The 19316-nt window shown below is 43.0% G+C and overlaps 1 protein-coding gene across 9 annotated transcripts in view; it reads left to right on the top strand.

Moving 5' to 3' along the window:
• cspg5a (chondroitin sulfate proteoglycan 5a) overlaps positions 1 to 19316 on the top strand; it is a 96546-nt gene that overhangs the window by 39851 nt on the left and 37379 nt on the right. For all 9 annotated transcript variants that reach the window (XM_034696893.1, XM_034696890.1, XM_034696892.1 and 6 more), the window contains exon 3: positions 15784 to 15972. In XM_034696893.1, the coding sequence (XP_034552784.1) occupies positions 15784 to 15972 (189 nt within the window). The remainder of the gene's footprint in view (positions 1 to 15783; positions 15973 to 19316) is intronic.

Genomic DNA, 19316 nt, shown 5'->3' with positions numbered 1-19316 from the left:
CTCCGTTCAGGAGAGTTGAACTCAATCTGATAAACACACCACAATGTGATCTCCTCCCTTTGTTTTCGAAGCAATCTAAGGTATCTCCTCTGTTGAATAAAGGGATCTGACAGCGTTAGCGTCGTAAATCGCTTCTTCCTCTGAAGCTGCAGGACCCACGACCATATTCGGAGAAAAAGATGAAGAAACCGAGAGAGGGAGGGAGGGAGGGAGGGAGGGAGGGAGGGAGAGAGGACAAAGAGGGAGAGTGTGTTTATATTCTGAATGTTTACCAGATATTGAAAAGGAAAGAGAGGGAGAGAGTGATGGAGAGGAAAGAGAGAGTGAGCAGGAGAGAAAGAAAAGAGTTGAGAAGTGGACGGAGAGAATGAAGGCGGTGGAGGAGAAACTGAGAGAGAGAATGAGTCAGAACTTTATAAAGCCTGCCAGTATGGAAACGACTCGGCCGAGCCAGGTCGAGTTAAGTGTGTGTGTGTGTGTGTGTGTGTGTGTGTGTGTGTGTGTGTGTGTGTGTGTGTGTGTGTGTGTGTGTGTGTGTGTGTGTGTGTTGCAGCTTGATGTAATTAAGAGAAGTTCTGAACACCAACAACAGTTTGTATCCATTTTAGATTTCATGATCACATCATGGAAACCCACTAATATACACCCCCCACACCCACCACACACACACACACACACACACACACACACAAACACACACACACACAGAGGATTATGTGTGTATTAGGGATCACTCCCAAGTCAAAGAGCGTGGGGTCATGGAATCAGGCCAGGGGTCAAACACACACAGATTTATGAGTGCTGGGGAGGACAAAAGACACACACAAACACACATTCACACACAAAACACAGACACAATTGCACAGAAATACTCATACACACACACACACACACACACAGTTTGTTATTGCCAGAGGTAGCCTGGCCTGACATATTCAATTGTTGACACTCACATACACATGCACAAATTTGTTTTTGGCTGAGGTCTTTTTGCTGCAGGGTGACGACTCCTAGATTCACAACACAAACTCACATGCAACTACACACACAGACACACACACATGCACTAAATAAAGATGTAGTTTTTAGATATTTATCATCTTTATGTGGGCGGGGCTTACTGTGGCAGGTTGTGCACTAATCAGAATCACAGCGGTCTGATGCCGGTCTCCTCATATTAACTCAGTGTGGTGTCATCCAGCAATCAAACATGAAATGAACGCTTTGCAGGAGGCGGGCAGAACGGCAGGACAGGATCTGATTGGTTTCATGATTTGGCTCCTGATGGCAGGCATTGGTTGGTGTTTTCCCAGGTTGACTCCAGCTGTAGATAGCGGCTTATTTTACCTCTTTTTTAAGAACACATCGGGACATTAAGATCATTTTAACCAGTATAACAAAAAGTGGGTCTTAATCTGACGACCAACCCCAGCTTTAAGCCTATAATGTTTGTGTAAATTCCTCTGCATGGTTTTATTTTGGAAGAGTTGCAGAAAGCACATCTACAGTTTAGCCTTTTTGTCATAGACTGTATCAAACATAGACGCAATCTCAGTGACGTCACCCTTTGGTTTCTGGATAATGCTATCTCTGTTTTCGCGACAGCCAATCAAATCCATGCCTATCAGCTCTTTATCCACTGATCGCAGTCAGTCCCTTAAAAGTTCTTGATTTCTGTGCTGATTCCCTGAGCTTTTACTCACCAAACTTACTAAACATCCATTCTGATGTAAAGGTAACCTCTTTGTTAAAGGTAACCATATATCAGCCTGCCTGAGGGCAGCGTGAGCATCTCGACAGCTCATAAGCCCGGTTCCTGGGTGATCGTTAAAGGGACTAAAAGTGAGGGGCACATCTGCAGACTGCTAATTGGTTCACAGTTTATGGGATTGTGAGGGCTCTCTGGGGACTCTGGGGTTTATTCCAATAGGTTTATGGTCACAGACATCCTGATAGTGATTGAGTCTTAAAAGTGTGAACCAGCCTGTTTGTATACATGATACTATCAGGCCAGCCCCCTTTCTCTGACCATTAGAGTAAATCATCCAGGTGCTCGTGACATTAAAGGTACAGGATGATCTATTGGATGCATGTGGCACAGGTCTTCCTCCTCTTGCTCTCCCCACTTGGCTCAAACTGTGGTGAAAATAACCAGTTCCCAAAACTGAAATATCTGAAAATAACCGACTATTATTACCTTGTTTGTAATCAGTCGGATTCATCTGTTGCCAAATGTAGTGCAGAGATTACGATTCACATCTCTTCCCAGTTTTTTCAGATTGCAGGATTTAGCATTACAGGCTGATTGGATGGAGCCGTTTTCTCCCACTGCGGTTTCTAATAAGGTTATACTGGTTCCATCTGCATAATGGAAGCCCGTGATGCAGTGATATTTTATTTAAGCTGGTTTGTTTTGAATGTGCAGCAGAGGGCCGGGTGCCTCGGGGAAATCCAGCATGCTGGCTGATGAAAGACAAAAAGCGTCTGACCTAAAATAATAATGTGAGTGCTGTCAGACGGAGGTGGCCTGGATCTGGGCGTCACTTTCTTTTTGTTGGCTTTTCTGTTCTCTTGGTTTTTATTAGGTTTGTCGTGCGGCAGCTGCTGAGTTGCTGAACCTTTCAGACATCCTGATCTCGTTGAAGCACAGACCTCCAGGCTTCATGATCGGTTTGACTTTTCATCATCTCGCTCCCATCTGATAAAGAAGCATCACATGCTCTCAATCAGCTGCAGAGCCAGGCATCGCAGTGACAGTGAGAGAACAACTGTAGCTGCAGAGTGTCCGTATTCTGTTCTTCGCTTTATTAAGAACAATGAAGGTTGACTTAGCAGATATTCATACCACATAAAATAAATCGTACTCAGATAATGATCAATCAATCTTTATTTGTAAAGCACCAAATCACAACAAACTTTATCTCAAGACGCTTTTACAAACAGAGCAGGTATAGACCACTCTATGTCAAATTATGAACAGAGACCCAACACCAAGACAGGGTAAGACTCAGTCCTACCCCACCTAAATCCACCATGAGCATTGCACCTCGCAATATTCAGCTAGGTACAGCGGCGAGGAAAAGCTTCCTTTTAACAGGCAGAAACCTCCAGCAGGACCAGACTCATGTTAGACAGCCATCTGCCTCGACCGAGTTGGGTCTGGAAAGAGGGATAGAGGAGAATAAGAGAGAGAGGGAGCGGTGATAGTGATGAGACGAGTAGTAGTAGCTGTTGCCGCTGGAGTCCAGCACGTCCGTCTGAGGATGTCTACGGCAGCTCAGAGGAACCTACGAGGCAAGGGAGCTCAGAGACTCCAGAAAGGTCTATGGTTAGTAACTTTAATGGGACAGGATGAGTTAAAGTAAGTGATGAGGGGGTTGGGGGGAAGGGGGTGAGACAGGATCCCAGTGTGTCAGTGCGCCAGTTCCCCCTGCAGTCTAAGCCTATGGCAGCATAACTAAGAGCTGGTCCAAGCCTGAGCCAGCTCTAACTATAAGCTTTATAAAAGGAAAGAGTCTCTTGAATCATGAGTGAAAGGTGCTGGCTCATTAGAAATCCTGAAAAGGCTGTAATTAGTAACAACTTTAAACTTCTTCTTCAAATAGCTTGAAACTAGAGCTGTCAGAAGATTTGTTTTCAATGCATTTAATCAGATGTTCATACATTAATTAGCATTTTAAAACAGTTTTATGTCCCTTCTAACAATGTAAAGCAAACCTCATCAGTGTCTTAATTTGGGAATCAAAGAAATGTCATGAAATGCACTTAATGATCTTGACTTTTAGACGTATTACTCAAATAAATGCTGCACCACTACGCCAGTGTGGTCTGAAACCATGAGCTATAGGTAGAAAACAGCTTCAAAGTGCATCTTCTGTTCATATATTATTTTTAATTTAGATTCCCAGTAATTTCAAGTTGGGCTCAAAACCTTTTAAAAGCAGACACAATATTGAGACAGGTAATATAATTCAGAAAATGATCCCTTCCTTCTCAACTCATTCTTTGTTTTGAGGGGCACAGTGATCCAAAACTGTCTGGTATTTCTCAATCAAATTAAACAACAGAGGAAAGGAAATTAAAAACATTTCACCCAGCACTCTATGCACGCTTCCCTCTTTCCTAACATATCTCTGATCCTGTCTGGTTTGATTTATCTTTTATTTACAGCATTTTTAAAGACTACAACACACAAAAACTTACACCATGTTGCTTTAACTTAAACATAGAGGCTGGGATCATCAAGTCATGACTCTATCCCACAAGAGCACTTTAAGAAACCACCTTATTCTCAGTCCTGAGAAGTTATTGTTTTCCTTTATTAAATTGACTTTTAAGCCGGGTGGTCAACTGGGATACAACTCTGTGTCCCCCTCCCTGCATTTAAAAAACACATCCAGTTTTTAATCCTGCCCCCGACCTGACCAGTACATACTCCTCCCCTCCCAAAGCCCTCAGAGTGGTGAGAAAGTTTGCTGGGATGGGGTTTTGTTTCAGAGCACAGCATTAAAGCTGATGTTTTACGGTCCTAAGTTGTTATGGAAAAAGGTTTCCAGTGGCATGAGCCCTCACTCTCCTGTCCTCAGATCCACCTCTCCCTGCAGATTGTATTCAGTTTATCCCCGCTCTCTGCAGAGATTGCATAAGAAAACAGTCTTTGCTCCAAGGGAAAAAAAGACATGTAAAAATAGAGTTGTTTAATGCAAATGGAATGTATGCTAAATGATTCAGTAAAGACAGTAGCATGCCCTTTCCTGTCAGTTCAGCTCTCGCACTTTCAGGTCCGGTTTCCTGCTGCTCCTTGTACAACCTTCCAGTGACCTTTTTGGAACTAATTTATCATCTCAGCTTGATCTGCAGCTTTAATCAGCTGACATCTGTTGTTTGGAAAAGTTTAGATTTATGCTTTCGCCTGAGGAAAAATGACTTCTTTGAATATATTGTCAATTTCTATCCATAATATCCAACATGTTGATTATCTTGTCTCCAATCTCCGAACCCTCTGGCTGTCAACTAAATCTAATATTTGCCCCTTGGAGCCTCTTGTTTCTGTGCTTACAGTGCAGCCAGTGATTAGTCACAGAGGACTCCAGCCAACACATCTTTCCCTTGTGTTGTCTTTGTTTAGAGTCAACATCTGAAGTGAGGTTAGGGTTGGAGTTCAGATACAACTTGAGAGTTATGTGATGCATTTATCTATTTATGGAGATGAATAAGAGCCAAATAGCTGTCAGATAATACAGCTGATGGTACCTCGCATTGCATCACAGCAGATTGCGTTTGCTTCTGCTCTCCGTACAGACTCTTTGCCTGTGTTTAGACAGAACCCTCTGAAGTGCTAGAGAGTAATTCTACAGGGACTAGAATCATAAACAAGAAGACTCCTGAGACCCAAACCTACAGAATATGCATTTCTACACAACATCTGTTTGTAGAGATCGGCTTGTCAGTAACTATATAACATGTTTTTAGTTTGACTCCATTTAATAGGTGGATGTAGCCACTCTGAAGTCACTCATTGGTACCTCCAGTTTGACTGTCAACATCTTAGTTTTGCAGCCAGAAGTGACTGGACAGCGTAACATACTTCAGCATCTATTTTGCCCTACATGGAACCATCATTTACAAAACTGTCATTGTGTTGATTTGAAGAAGACTTGAAACAAGCAGCAGAGACCATAAATGTATTAGAAAATGTTTGCGGTGATATGAAATCAATAAAAGTAGGATTCCCCTCTAATTGACGTCTTTAAACCTGATGAAGTCGCCCCCTGCTGGTGATTAGAAAGAACACGGGTTAGACACATTTCCTCATTAGCTTCATTTTAAAACAAAGAGGCTATGTCCACTTCTTATTCATAACTTAATGGACACATTCCACCAGATCAGTGTCCGGTTTGTCTCCGATCCGTCACAGCAACGGATCTGATTTCTATTCTAGTCAATGTGTTAACTTCCACTGGATCCGCTCCGTTGTGTTCCGGCTGCGTCTGTGATCGATCAGATACACAATACATTTATTCCTGCTGGATGCCGGAGCACGATGCATCAATCTCAACAGAGCAGATGGAGCGGGACAGGAAGTCAGGCACCGAAACCAAATGAAAACATCCGGTTAATTTTCAGAATAAAACACTGTGTTATCAACAGATCGTATTTCACTTAACTACAACAACAAACTGTCTTGATGAGCGGAGCCAGGCCTGGAGTCAACAGGTCAGAGGTTTTCAGAGGACCAGAAAGACAACATGGATGAGGAGAGGAGGAGGATATTCATTAATTCAGTAATTGCTGCGGGAAACCTCGGTCACATGACTCCAAGCTGTCCGGCGGTCCTGCTCTGTGCTGCGTTCTGAAAAGCAACCGGTGGGTGTTGATGGACGAGAGACGGATCTGGTGGGAATACCTTGTTAGCTTCTTGAAGTTGTTTTCCTCTGAGAGTTGTAGGCTGTCAGCTGAACAAAGAAACTTTGAGGACACAAACTTTACCATCATACCAGAACAACTACAGCTCAAGTGATATAAAAACACACGTGAAATGTTGAGATGTTTTTATTTAAGAGTGACATTTATGTTTGTAAGACATCATACCATATACTTTGGCATTGCTGACTTCTCAGGTTAAAGCTGACAGCATTATTTCTACTTCATAAACAGCTCCCTCTGTGTGCTGGCCCTAACCCAACCGTCCGTCCTGGTTCAGCCTTTCTCCCCTCCCCTCCCTTCTCACCCTCCATTAGTCCTCATCAAAACCATCAGGGGGTCTTATTAGAGGACCACGACCCCATCTGCACCATTGTCACCATGTGCAAGTTAAATTAAAGACTCCCTCTCTCTGTCCCCCGCTCCGTCTCACGCCCCAGTGGGCCGGTCTAATCAGGTAAATATCGAGAGCGTTTGTTAGTTCTTTGTAAAGTGACTCAGGGTTGACCTCATACTAAATCTGCTGTATTCCCGCCAGGCTACAACCACGCTTTAAATACGCCTGTGATGGAGATAATGACAGGTTGGGGAGGAGGAAGACTCACAATGGGAAGGCCTGTGGGACGTGTGGGAGGTTTTATAGTGTAAGGGGCTGGGAACATGGGAGGCAGGTCCACACATCTCAGACAGAGGGGTCAGGTCTTTGAGTGTTGGAAAGCAATTTGACAGTAGAAGTTTTTCTGTCCCTGATGGGGAGTCATTCCAAGATGATTTCAGCTCTGTGCATCCGCCCAGGAACTGAGACTACAGAAAGGAAGGAAATTCAATCTTAAAGACTGTCTTCTAAAATCATCCAAGAACTGTTCCCAAAACTGTGCTCCAACAAAACACGATGGATCAGGCCACTATAATTCTTTGTTTGATACAGATCGTCCAAAAAGGAGCCGAACCAATAATGTGTTGGCACAAACACGACTCAAACGGGAATATTTCAGCTACAGATTAACACAAATCGCGTGCCTCATATCTTTTAACAGCCAAGTCATTCCTGGAAACTTTTAGTCACAAATCTGCACATAAATAGTTATTCTTGAAGAATGTTCAAATAACAAACTCACAATTGTCTTTATGAGCAATAAGCTGGGAACAGTTATGTGACATGCATCACCCGAAACAGGCTGCAAGGAGCAAATCCTGCAATCCTTTGTTCCAGTGTGGTGCTGTGACCATGCACAATGCTGAAGACTGTGGTGGACTTGGCACTTGATAACACACTTGCACGCTAAACAGAGTTGTACAACAATTTACACTCGCTTCAAATTAGCATGTAAGCTTCATTATGTTTGAGCCAAGCGGCAACCTCCAGTCTCAAAATATGAAGCCCATATGGAAGTGTTATAAACTGCAATTCATTGAGCGTCCACTTGAGGCTGGCTGCAGAATAACCAGAAACCACATAGTGTTGTAGTCAAGACCACATTAACTGAGACCAAGATATGTTTGAGACCAAGACAAGACCAAGACATTTAAGGATTGAGACTAAGACAGGGCAAGACCGAGACAACACCGAGACCATACCACTGGCAGAGTAGCATCATGCTAACAGAGCTAACACCGGACACGAACGCCACATTGGAAGGATTTCACCTGCTGTGGGCGGACAGGGTACAGGAGAGCAAGACTGAACACACTGGTGAAGAAGGCCAGCTCAGTCCTGGACCCTGTGGAGGTGGTGGCTGACAGGAGAATTAAGGGCAAGCTGTCGTCTTTGATGAACATTTCTTTTTCTATATTCTTGTTGAAATTCTTGTACTGTACACCTTCTTGTTTGCTGCTGTAACTCCATGAATTTCCCCGTTGTGGGACGAATAAAGGAGTATCTTATCTTATCTTATCTTATATTATATATCAATGAAAAATCACCATGAGAGTTAACAAAATAAAAGACTTCTATTTAAGTTTGGTTTAAGTACAATTGACAGCAACAAACAAGGTGTGATTTGGTCTTTGTTGCCTTTCGTTTGACGCGCTGTGAGGGACTTTTGACTCCTTAAGTTTGGTTTTGGTCGTCGTTGGTTAAACTCTTTAGATTAGAGTTCAAACTGTGTTTTGGTAGGAGGTCGTAGCGGTAACTGTGCAGGATTATTTTGTCAAGCCTTGTTTTCTCATTAGTCGTGTGCATTTTCTACTTTCTAATATTTGTATGTTTTGTAATATCTGCCCAGTCCCAGACCGAGTAAAATTCAAGTTTTTGGACATGCTACACACAGTTTTTTTGGTATACACATACAATCATGCAGTGAACATGCTTAGGGAGAGATGTCAGAGTGAGGATGCTGCCATAAACCAGCACAACACGAGCAGTGCCCAGGCAAGTAAACCAGCACCTCTCCAGCCACCAGTCCACTTGCCAAACTTCATCCATACTGGGACTCGTACCGGCGACCCTTCGGTTCCTAAGCCAAGTCCCTATGGACTGAGCTACTGCCAATTTAAGGACATGATTGACTTGATTGACAGGAGCGAACACATAGCTGTTGGGCTAGGAGGCTCAAACCCCGCCTCTTTACGTCACACTAAGCTTGGTTGAGTTCTGCGTTACCAATATGGCTCCTCCACAGCGCTCAGGAACAGATACAGTCTTTGGTTTGAGCATGTTAATATGCTGATGTAAGCAAACTTAACTAAACTAAAGTTTGCATTCCTTTAAGCTGCTGTTGTTTGTTTAAAAAGGTAGTATGCTAACCTATTAGGCTAAGACGATACTACACATTGCACCTGCTTGACATAAACATGTTATTTTGGAAATGTTAGTGTATTAAATCAGGATTCAGGTCAAAGCTGCCTGGTCTAAAACTCCTTATATTCTGTCGACTCAGAGGAACACTACCTCAGGAATTATAAACACAGGCAGCTCTTGTTAGTACAATTCAGCTCGATTGTTTTGTCATTCCTTTGCAATTACAAACGTAGCAGGACATTCACCCCGGACTGCTGGGTTGTGTTTTTTTTCTGAATGTCAAAGAAAGAGGAAAAAAAAAATCAGTTGCACAATGTCAAAGCCAAGGCATGATTCAGCTGGAGGCGCTCGGCAAAGTGCAGGAGAGGGGAGGAGGAGGAGGAGGAGGATGAAATGGGGAGGTAAAGAGCCAGTGAACAAGAAAAGAGATTTAAAAGAAGACAAGCAGCAGGAGAGGAGGAGGAGGGAGGGAGGGGGGGAGGGGAGGAGGAAGAAGGGGTGAAAGAGGGAGGGAAACAGAGAGGAAGAAAGACAAAGAAAATTGGAACTAGCTGCTAAAGCACGACTGTGTCCCTGTGGACGGCTGAGTGAGGATGCATGAGTGTGCCTGTGTGTGTGTGTGTGTGTGTGTGATGGAATGACATGTCAGCGCCGCATCTGCTCCGTTTACCACTCAGCTGGGTTGCCATGACGACCAGCACATCCTCGCTTTGCTCGCTCGCCTTCTTTCTTTGTGCATCCCTGCCTCCCCCGCCCGCCCTCCCTCTCTCCCTCCCTCCCTCCCTCCGTCTAACTCTGACTTACATAAACCTCTTCTTTGTGTGAAGGCAGAATTGCTCTCAGGTTGAGTGTGTTGAAGTCTCCTTGAACATGTGATATCGGGGCATCATCATCATCTCTCTCTCTCTGAGTCTCTCTGTGTCCCACATGCGTCCACGCTCAAAATGTCCCCTGGCTTGTTTCCAGCTTTTCAATTCATCTGACCAAATTAAAGCATCGAGCATTCAGGAAGGATACAGGAAATTCGTTTGCTGAAAAGGAGCCTGCTTAGCATGTAGAGACCGTATCAGGAGCGGCCTTACGCCCCAACACCTCCATTCATTTATACTCCCTGATGTGTGTGTAGATATAGGCGTTTTTCAACCGCAGGAACTTTACCCTTGAACTATGTGCTTTTCGACCCGGAGGAACCAGGGTCTAAATTTAGTTCACGGGTAGATAATCTCCCCCTTAAAAAGCCCTTGCTAGGGGGGTAGTACTTTTCAAAGGTCCCGGGACTTTCGGGGGGGCGGGGCCTGCAATGGGGAACGTGTCTGATTGGTAGATTGTCCACAATAACATCACACACATCTGTGATTCACTTGATTTCTCTTTCTTTCATTAGTTTTTATTTGTTCTATCTTTTTTGTTTGTGTGTGTACTTTTCAAAAGAAGAAGCTGTGATTCTCTTGATTTAGCAGCTTGTAACAGTAGTCTTCTCTCAGCCCACCGTGAATGCGTCTCTCCCTGTGAATGCGTCTCTCCCGGTGTTCCAGTTTTAAAAGTGACCCTGTAAACTGGAGACCAACTTTTTTGTCCAATTTTTTTGTCCAATTTTTTTTTTTCAAATTTTCTTACAATTTTTCTTTTTTAAATTATTTTTTTTTGTCAAAAATTTTTTGTCAATTTTTTTTTTTTTTTTTTCAAATTAATTTTTTTTTTTTTTTTTTTTTTTTTCGTCAAATGTTTTTTGTCAAAATGTTTCTTTTTTTTCAAATTTCTTCCAAAAACCATTCAAAATTTGTTTTTTTCAATCTGTGATTCAGTTGATTACTCTTTCTTCAGTAGTCTTCTCTCAGCCCACCTCGAATGCGTCTCTCCCGGTGTTCTGGTTTTAAAAGTGACCCTGTAAACTGGAGACCTTCAGCTGAACGTGTCAGTGTTTGTGGAGTTTACACAGCTGTTGAAACACAGAGGGAGTTCCTGGGAATGCAAATAGTTTAGTTTTTATTAAGATTTCAAAATATCCTCATCAGATATTTAATGATCGTCTAAAGACGTTTATGAGGGATGCATCCGGCTGAAAGTCTCCAGTTAACAGGGTCGCTGTTTAAACCAAAACACCGGCCGATCTCTGCCACGGCTTTTTGAGTTCAAAAGAATTTTAAAGCCGTGTTGAAACGTCTTTGCTACTCGCGCTTATCTCCTCTCACGTGTTGATTCAGTGAATCCATCTGTGATGAAATATAGCACCATCTAAAACAGCGCCAGCTGAGTCTCTTCATGCTAACAGGCTTACTGTTGTGTTGCTCATGATGATACCTGCCTGTCCGTCTGCTTCTATGGTGTCATCTGTGATGAATGGCATTTGTCTTTGTTTTACTGCCCTCTACTGGTCTGGTGGTGTGGTGCATTTACTTTTTTTTTTTCTCCATATGTCACTGGCCTGATTTGCACAATCTACTGCGGTCGAAATGCAGACAACAATGGGGGCACAGGAACCTTTTAGTTCATGGTACAGTAGTTCTTGGGGCTAAAAGACCCCGGAACTCTTGGTCGAAATGCACCTTAACATGCGAGGACCTCCCTTCCTTTCACAGACGCAACAGAAATCATGGTGTTTATGTGCAGAGAGATGCTTAAATGGTAAGGTTATTTCAGCAGTGATGCAGCAGACATGGTTATGGCAAGTCTCCATGAATTTGATGTAATTCCGTCTTATGTCCCCTTAAGTGACAGAAACAGGAATGTGTGTGTGGGTGAGAGCACAGTACCGCTCCATCATTCTTTAATTGCAGCTGCTCTGTTTCTACCATTTCACCTACATTTTCAGCAGGGGAACATTAATTGAGAGTCTCTGTGGTCCTCTTTGTTGAAAGTGAGTACCTTGACACCAGCATGCCCCTTACTGAAAGGAAGCAACATATTTGATAGATATGAAAAATACATGAGACAGAGAACGAGACGTTTTTCCCTTCACGCTTGAAATACTTTCAGCAGTTTTGTATTTTCACTTTGTGCATGTTTCTGTCAGATGTTTTGACAGCCTCATGGTACAAAAAAACACAAAGAAAAACAGTACAAGACTGTCTTTAAAATACAGCACACCCATGGAGGACGACCTGTAGCTGGATCTTCTCTTTCTCTGAGTTGCCGTCAGCTCAAATTTCTATTTATGCATCTAGTTTGCTCATGTAAGGAGACCTTTTATGTTTAATGCTGAAGAGCTGATTATCTCAGATTTATTATCAGTTCAATCAGGAGAGACTTAGTTATGAGGGAACCATTATTCATTTCACAAGTTTAGAAAACATGAGAAATGTGCAATGCTTTTGACGATTTGACTCCATCATGTAGTTGTGGAAGGACACGTCTATATGGAGTCTTGACACTGGTGGTGTTGAAGGAGGATGCAGGATGAAGTGAGGAGCTGGAGCTAGTTTTTGATGAGATGGATCAGAGGTGACTGGGATGGAGAAGGGTTGCAATCATAGGCTGTATAAATAAATGACGTAGTATCCATGACACCACCCAATCGTCAGTGGGAACCATGTTGGAAATGCTGAACTCAACCTAACTTCTGTCCCGGTAAAGAGGCGGGCTTTGAGCCTCCTAGCCAACAGCTACAGTGTTCCCACCTGTCAATCAAGTCAGATGTGCCTCTCATTGGAAGACTTGTGATATTTTAAGAAAAAATTAAACATGTTTATTTCTGCTGTAAAGATCAGCTTTTTTGAATTGGTGTGTATGTGGTTTCCTGTACTTCTGGAGCCAGCCTCAAGCGGATCCTCAATGAACTGCAGTTTTTAACACTTCTGCATTGGCTTCAATTCTTGTGGCTGGAGTTGGATGCTTGGCCACACCTCAACCATGCCTTTTCTGACACTATTATAAGGTCAAACCTACCCTTCTCCTCCCCTTTTGTTCTCAGAAGCCACATCCTGCCTTCCAACCCCTTATCTTCCTATTTCAGTCAGACAACTCACGTTTAAATTGTTTATTATAGCAGCAATACATATTCAAGTTTGGCGCCCAGGCTCTGGCCTCATCACTCCCTGCAGATAAGTTTGCATGCAGACATTAAGGAGTGATGAGCAAAACATACTGAACACCACCCCCGGAGCCTGCAGGTGGATGCTGGGGTGGCGGTGGGGATGAGAGAAAATTCAGCAATAGGCATGCAGCAGCAGAGGCGTAGACAGGCAGAGGGAGAGATGGGAGATTTCCCCAGTTTAAGTAGACCGCCAATTTGAGAGGCAGCAGAGGGCAGGATTGGATGATGGTTATGAGAGTGGGACATGTGACGTGTATAGCAGTCCAGCTTGAGTTGTCTGCCTGAACTAGCTCACAGGCGTCACTCCATTTCTTCCTTTCCTACCATACATAGGGCCCTTAAGGAGGGTTCTTTCTCTCCCTAAGATGGATCCCCTAATAAGCTTCCCAAAACCAGTTCAATCAGACAACTCAAGTTTAAATTGTTTATTGTAGCAGCAAATACATATTCATGTTTGGCGCCCAGGCTCCGGCCTCATCACTCCCTGCAGAAAGTTTACATGCAGACATTGAGGAGTGATGAGCAAAACATACTAAACAACCCCGGAGCCTGCAGGTGGATGCTGGGGAGGCGGCGGGGAAGAAGAAAATATCAGCAATGGCATGCAGCAGCAGAGTCGTTGACAGGCAGAGGGAGAGATGGGAGATTTTTCCCCAGTTTAAATAGACCGCCAATTTGAGAGGCAGAGGGCAGGATTGGATGATGGATATGAGAGTGGGACATGTGATGTGTATAGCAGTCCAGCTCGAGTTGTCCGCCTGAACTAGCTCGCAGGCGTCGCTCCATTTACAGCAAGAAGTTTAACTTCATATTCAGAATCACTATTCCAGTTAAATCAATAAATCATTGTCAAATGTACATCCTGATGGTGGTGTGGTCCTTGCTAGTGAAGCTTAGCATTAAAAGCTTAGCATTAAAAGCTTTGAAAAATGTTATGAAAAGGTTCACCCCCCGTACAGTGTGTGCCAATTCGGAAATCAGCTATCCAGACTACATTAGTTTTTGTACCAGGCTGTAAACATGTTTAAATCTGCTGTAAAGACCACTTCTTTGAATGGGTGTGTATGTGGTTTCTGGTACTTCCAGAGCCAGCCTCTAGTGGACACTCGATGAACTGCAGTTTTTAACACTTCCTCATTGGCTTCAATTCTTGCGGCTGAAGGTTGACACTTGGTTGCATTGCTCAAACTGAAACGAGAACAGATGTATTTGTTGGGCAGCTGCAGGATGATTGGTCGATAGAGGTAGAAGCTGAATCTGGTTGGTTAAGTGCTGGAAAGAGTTATCGCCCACAATTAGCTGATCAGCAGAAGGAGAGAGATTGACGTGACTGAATGATGACTCAAGAATGATTTAATGACTCCATGAAACAGTCTTCCTGCTTGAACTTAAGAACTACAACCAGGTCTTCAAAAACCTCATCATCAAGCATCTTTCCTGTCTATTTTATCTGCAAGGACACTGAAATGTATGAAGGTCAATTTGTGGTGAAACTGGATCAGATGTGGTTCAAAGATATGAGGCAGTAGTAGAAGTCTAAACAGGCATTACTTTTAGAGTTGAAGATAAATCTCAACATGATCCATTATAAAGCTGGACATGAAACCGCACCACATTCTCCCACACGTGAGAGTGAAACAGCACAGCTCAGTCTCATTAAGAAGTGAAATATATTTGCTATATTACACGCCAAACAGTGTGTAGACAAAGCCATCTGCTGCTGTCGTTTATGTCCCCAGGCGGACACCGTACTCTGCCAAACGACTGAAGAGAGAGTCTGGGACTCTGATGGCAGCTGTGTGTGTTTTAGTGTGTCACATATGTGCCCATAATGTACATCTACACATGGATGCCCGTATGCATTGTGTAAGATCTTATGAAGCAGCATCTTTCATGATTGTGTGTGTGTGATAGAGTATGTGTGTGTGTGTGCAGTGAGTGTGTTTGTAGCTGGAAAATCCCCAGGGCTCCATTTTTTTTTTGTGTGTGTGTTTCTATTTCTAGACTCACAAAGTGCTGATATTATCCCTGCTTTTGAATTCAGCGTTCGAAAACCTGCTGTCCACTCTTTCATTCTGCTCACAAGCCTGTGGTCGATCGCTTCACAAACACACCGACCGTTTCATGTAACATCCGTCATGCTGTGAAGTTTTGAGAGTTAAATCTGGAGAGATCCAACAAAAGAAGCAGAGGAATTTAAACACAGACGGAAAGTAAATCCTGAATGTTCACTGGCAGACTTTATTCAATATGGAAGCGTGATTATTCAAGGACTCATTGAAGCCAAATTACAAGGATTAAAAAAAGCACACCCTGGTTCTACCCATTTGATTTGAAGTTATATTTTTGGGCTATGATGCCTTTATTTGGAGAGGACAGTGGAAAGAGCAGGAACCCAGAGAGAGATTGGGGAGTGACATGCAGGTTGGGATCGAATCCTGTCCGCCCGCTTCAGAGCCTCTCTACATAGGGCATGCAACTTAACTGCAAGGCCAAACTGGCACCTCAGTCCTATTTCTATGCACAAGCTTATCATTTGAGAAACATATCCTCACTAATTCCCCGTCTCTGTCTCTGTCTTTCTCAGATGTAACGTCCAGGATTACATCTGGCACAAAGGCGCTCGCTGCGAGTCCGTGGTGACCGAGTTCCAGGTGATGTGTCTGGCCGTGGGCGCCTCAGCTCTGGTGGTCCTGCTGCTCTTCATGATCATCGTCTGCTTCGCCAAGAAGCTCCACGTGCTCAAGACGGAGAACAAGAAGCTGCGCAAACGCAGGTAAGGCTCCATCAAGACCAACAAGACAGAGTTGTTCACACACTGTGAAAACTCAAAATTTCAAGGCAACTAGATTTTTGATTTTTGAGGCTAACTAGAAATCTTACATTTGAGCCAACTGATGAGTTTTTGTTGAGATAACTTATCATTCATATGTAGTGTAACTTCAAGTTTTGAGTTCTACATACTAAGAAGTGAAAGTTGTGCCAACTTATTATTGTTTGTTCAGAAAATGTCCCTTTGTTCCTGCATGTTACTGCACATGTTTTCACACCTGCAAGGTAGCTAGCTAATGTTCAAGGTGGCTAACTATTGGTAATGACCATGCCTTATTAAACTAACTAAACAAATTAAAGTGACAGTAACCAGTAATCAACTCACCATCAAATGACCAACTGTAAAGCTAGAGTTTCAATACAATACTCAAACAAAACACTCACCTGAGCTGTGGCTCAGTGGGTAGAGTTGGTCGTCTATCAATCAGAAGGTTGGCGGTTCGATCCCAGCTCCAGCAGTCACATGCCAAAGTGTCCTTGAGCAAGACACTGAACCCCAAATTGCTCCCTCTGTTGTTCAGAGGTGTGTGAATGTGAATGAATGGGATTAGCTAACGCTGATGGTCCCTCACTACATAGCAGTCTCTACCATCAGTGAGTGAATGGGTATGAATCGGTGAATGTGACAAGTAATGTAAAAGCGCTTTGAGTGGTCAAACAGACTAGAAAAGCACTATATAAGTACAAGTCCATTTACCATTTACCTTTAGGGCGATCAAATCCACACAGGACAGGAGATATAAGATAGTCCTTTACTCATCCCACAATGGGGAAATTCAAGTGTCACAGTAGCAAAGTAGACTGTGCAAAAAAAATATAAAGCAAACAAGAGCCTATAAAGAACAAAATTAAATTAAAGAGGTAAAAAATAAGCATATCTACAACATATATTGTGTTTATACATGTATTCCTGTACAGACGGTGACAACAAATCCTCTTGTTAAGGACAAATAAAGATCTATCTATCTATCTATCTATCTATCTATCTATCTATCTATCTATCTATCTATCTATCTATCTATATATCTATCTATCTATCTATCTATCTATCTATCTATCTATCTATCTATCTATCTATCTATCTATCTATCTATCTATCTATCTATCTATCTATCTATCTATCTATCTATTTATATTATTGGTTAAATAGTCTGACCACTGCAGGAAGAAAAGACCTGCGATATCTCTCCAAGATATCTGAGACACCGCGGGTGAAGAAGTCTGTCAATGGCGCCACATGTGGGAAATTGAAAGTGTGGAAGACCCCTGTAGATTTGAGTTGGAGACCCCGTTCTTTGCCTGAAGCAGACTCATATAATTTAGCCGAGCCTCAAACCCATAATATAAAGTTTTGCCGACCTGACTTATGAAATGAGACCAACTTTACACAACAAAACTTAACACAGCTAAAATGGAACATTTTTTGTTTACTTAACCAAAAAATCATTTTCAGGTGAACAATTTGAAGTTTTCATTTGTACAATGTATTTTGTTTTCTTCTGTGATAGCGTGGAGCACCCTTTCCTAGCTGTGTTCCTTCAAGTCTCTTTCTGAGGCGATACCTCAGGCTTATACTCCTTATGTTTATGTTCAGTAATGCTAACGAGAGATTTCAGAGGAAATATAGTCGTTCTTAGAAACATGCTTCAGATGCTAAAATAATAGACCCAAGTTAGCTCCACCTCAAAAGAGCTTCTTTGACTGTGCATGATTTGCTCTGCAAGCTCCAGGCTTGTCTTTCAATAAGAGGATTCATTTGTTCAAGTTTAAAAGATCAGTCAAACAACACTCAAAAGTCGAGTCTTTACTGCTTTGCTCAAAGGCACACCGCTGCAGCACAGTCACCCAGCAGACACTCAGAGCCTCTGCTTCAGCATATTACTGTCATCGATGTTAAAGATTGAAAGAGAGTTGTGAGAGTCTGTTTTTGTGACTGGAGCTGCCTCTCAGCCAAAGTGATGCCCTGGGTTGTGTTTAGTGTGAAGTTAATAAAATGACAGAGACGTACTGGTCCGTAGAGAAAGAGCAGAGCGGGGGAAAGAGGTTTAAAAGAGGAAGAAAGAACCTTGGCGGAAGAACCGAGGGCCTTAGAAACTGAAGAGAAAAAATCAATACGCCTGTTGTATCCAGAAATAAATCTTACGCAGGGGGAGATGTTTAGAGAAATGAAGAAAGTAAACATGCTGTATTTGAGTATTAATGTTGATCACAATCAAAAGCCTACAGGGATCCATCCTGACAAAGAAAAGACAGTCCTTCACTAAAGGTAAAATGAGGATATGGGATCTTATGGCTCATTTCCACCAAGCGGTCTGGTGTGGATCAGTACAGTTTGGCACAGGTTGGATCGGTAACGCCTGATCCTGTTTGCGTTTCCACAGCCAACCGTGCCCTGGGGTCCATCGCTTCACAAACACACCGACCGTTTTATGTAACATCCGTCATGCTGTGAAGTTTTGAGAGTTAAATCTGGAGAGATCCAACAAAAGAAGCAGAGGAATTTAAACACAGACGGAAAGTCAATCCTGAATGTTCACTGGCAGACTTTATTCAATATGGAAGCGTAATTATTCAAGGACTCATTGAAGCCAAATTACAAGGATTAAAAAAAACTCACCCTGGTTCTACCCAGGATTTGATTTGAAGTTATATTTTTGGGCTTTGATGCCTTTATTTGGAGAGGACAGTGGAAAGAGCAGGAACCCAGAGAGAGACTGGGGAGTGACATGCAGGTTGGGATCGAATCCTGGCCGCCCGCTTGAGAGCCTCTGTACATAGGGCATGCAACTTAACTGCAAGGGCAAACTGGCACCTCAGTCCTATTTCTGTGAAGAAGCTGATCATTTGAGAAACATAACCTCACTAATTCCCCGTCTCTGTCTCTGTCTTGTTCAGATGTAACGTCCAGGGAAAAAATCAATAGGCCTGTAGTATCTAGAAATAAATCTTATGCAGGGGGAGATGTTTAGAGAAATGAATAAAGTAAACATGCTGTATATGAGTATTAATGTTGATCACATTCAAAAGCCTGCAGGAATCTATCCTGACTTGGTGGGCGGCGTGTAAGCCTGATGCTGATAGCTGTGTCAGCTACGTAATAGCATGATGTCATGGCAGCGCGTCACAGTGTACCCCGCTAATAAATCCAACAAAGAAGAAAAACGTAAGGAAAGTCTGCACCTCCGCTGGCGACCATGGAACGCTGGCGGGGTTTAATGCTGTTTTATTACCGCTGTCGCACGGGAAGTGACGATTCTTTCGACCAATCAACAGACTGCAGTGTTTCTA

The sequence above is a fragment of the Notolabrus celidotus genome, chromosome 12 (assembly GCF_009762535.1).
Source record: "Notolabrus celidotus isolate fNotCel1 chromosome 12, fNotCel1.pri, whole genome shotgun sequence".
Classification (NCBI taxonomy): domain Eukaryota; kingdom Metazoa; phylum Chordata; class Actinopteri; order Labriformes; family Labridae; genus Notolabrus; species Notolabrus celidotus.
Note: the sequence above shows the minus strand (reverse complement) of the source record. Positions and strands in the feature narration are given on the sequence as shown.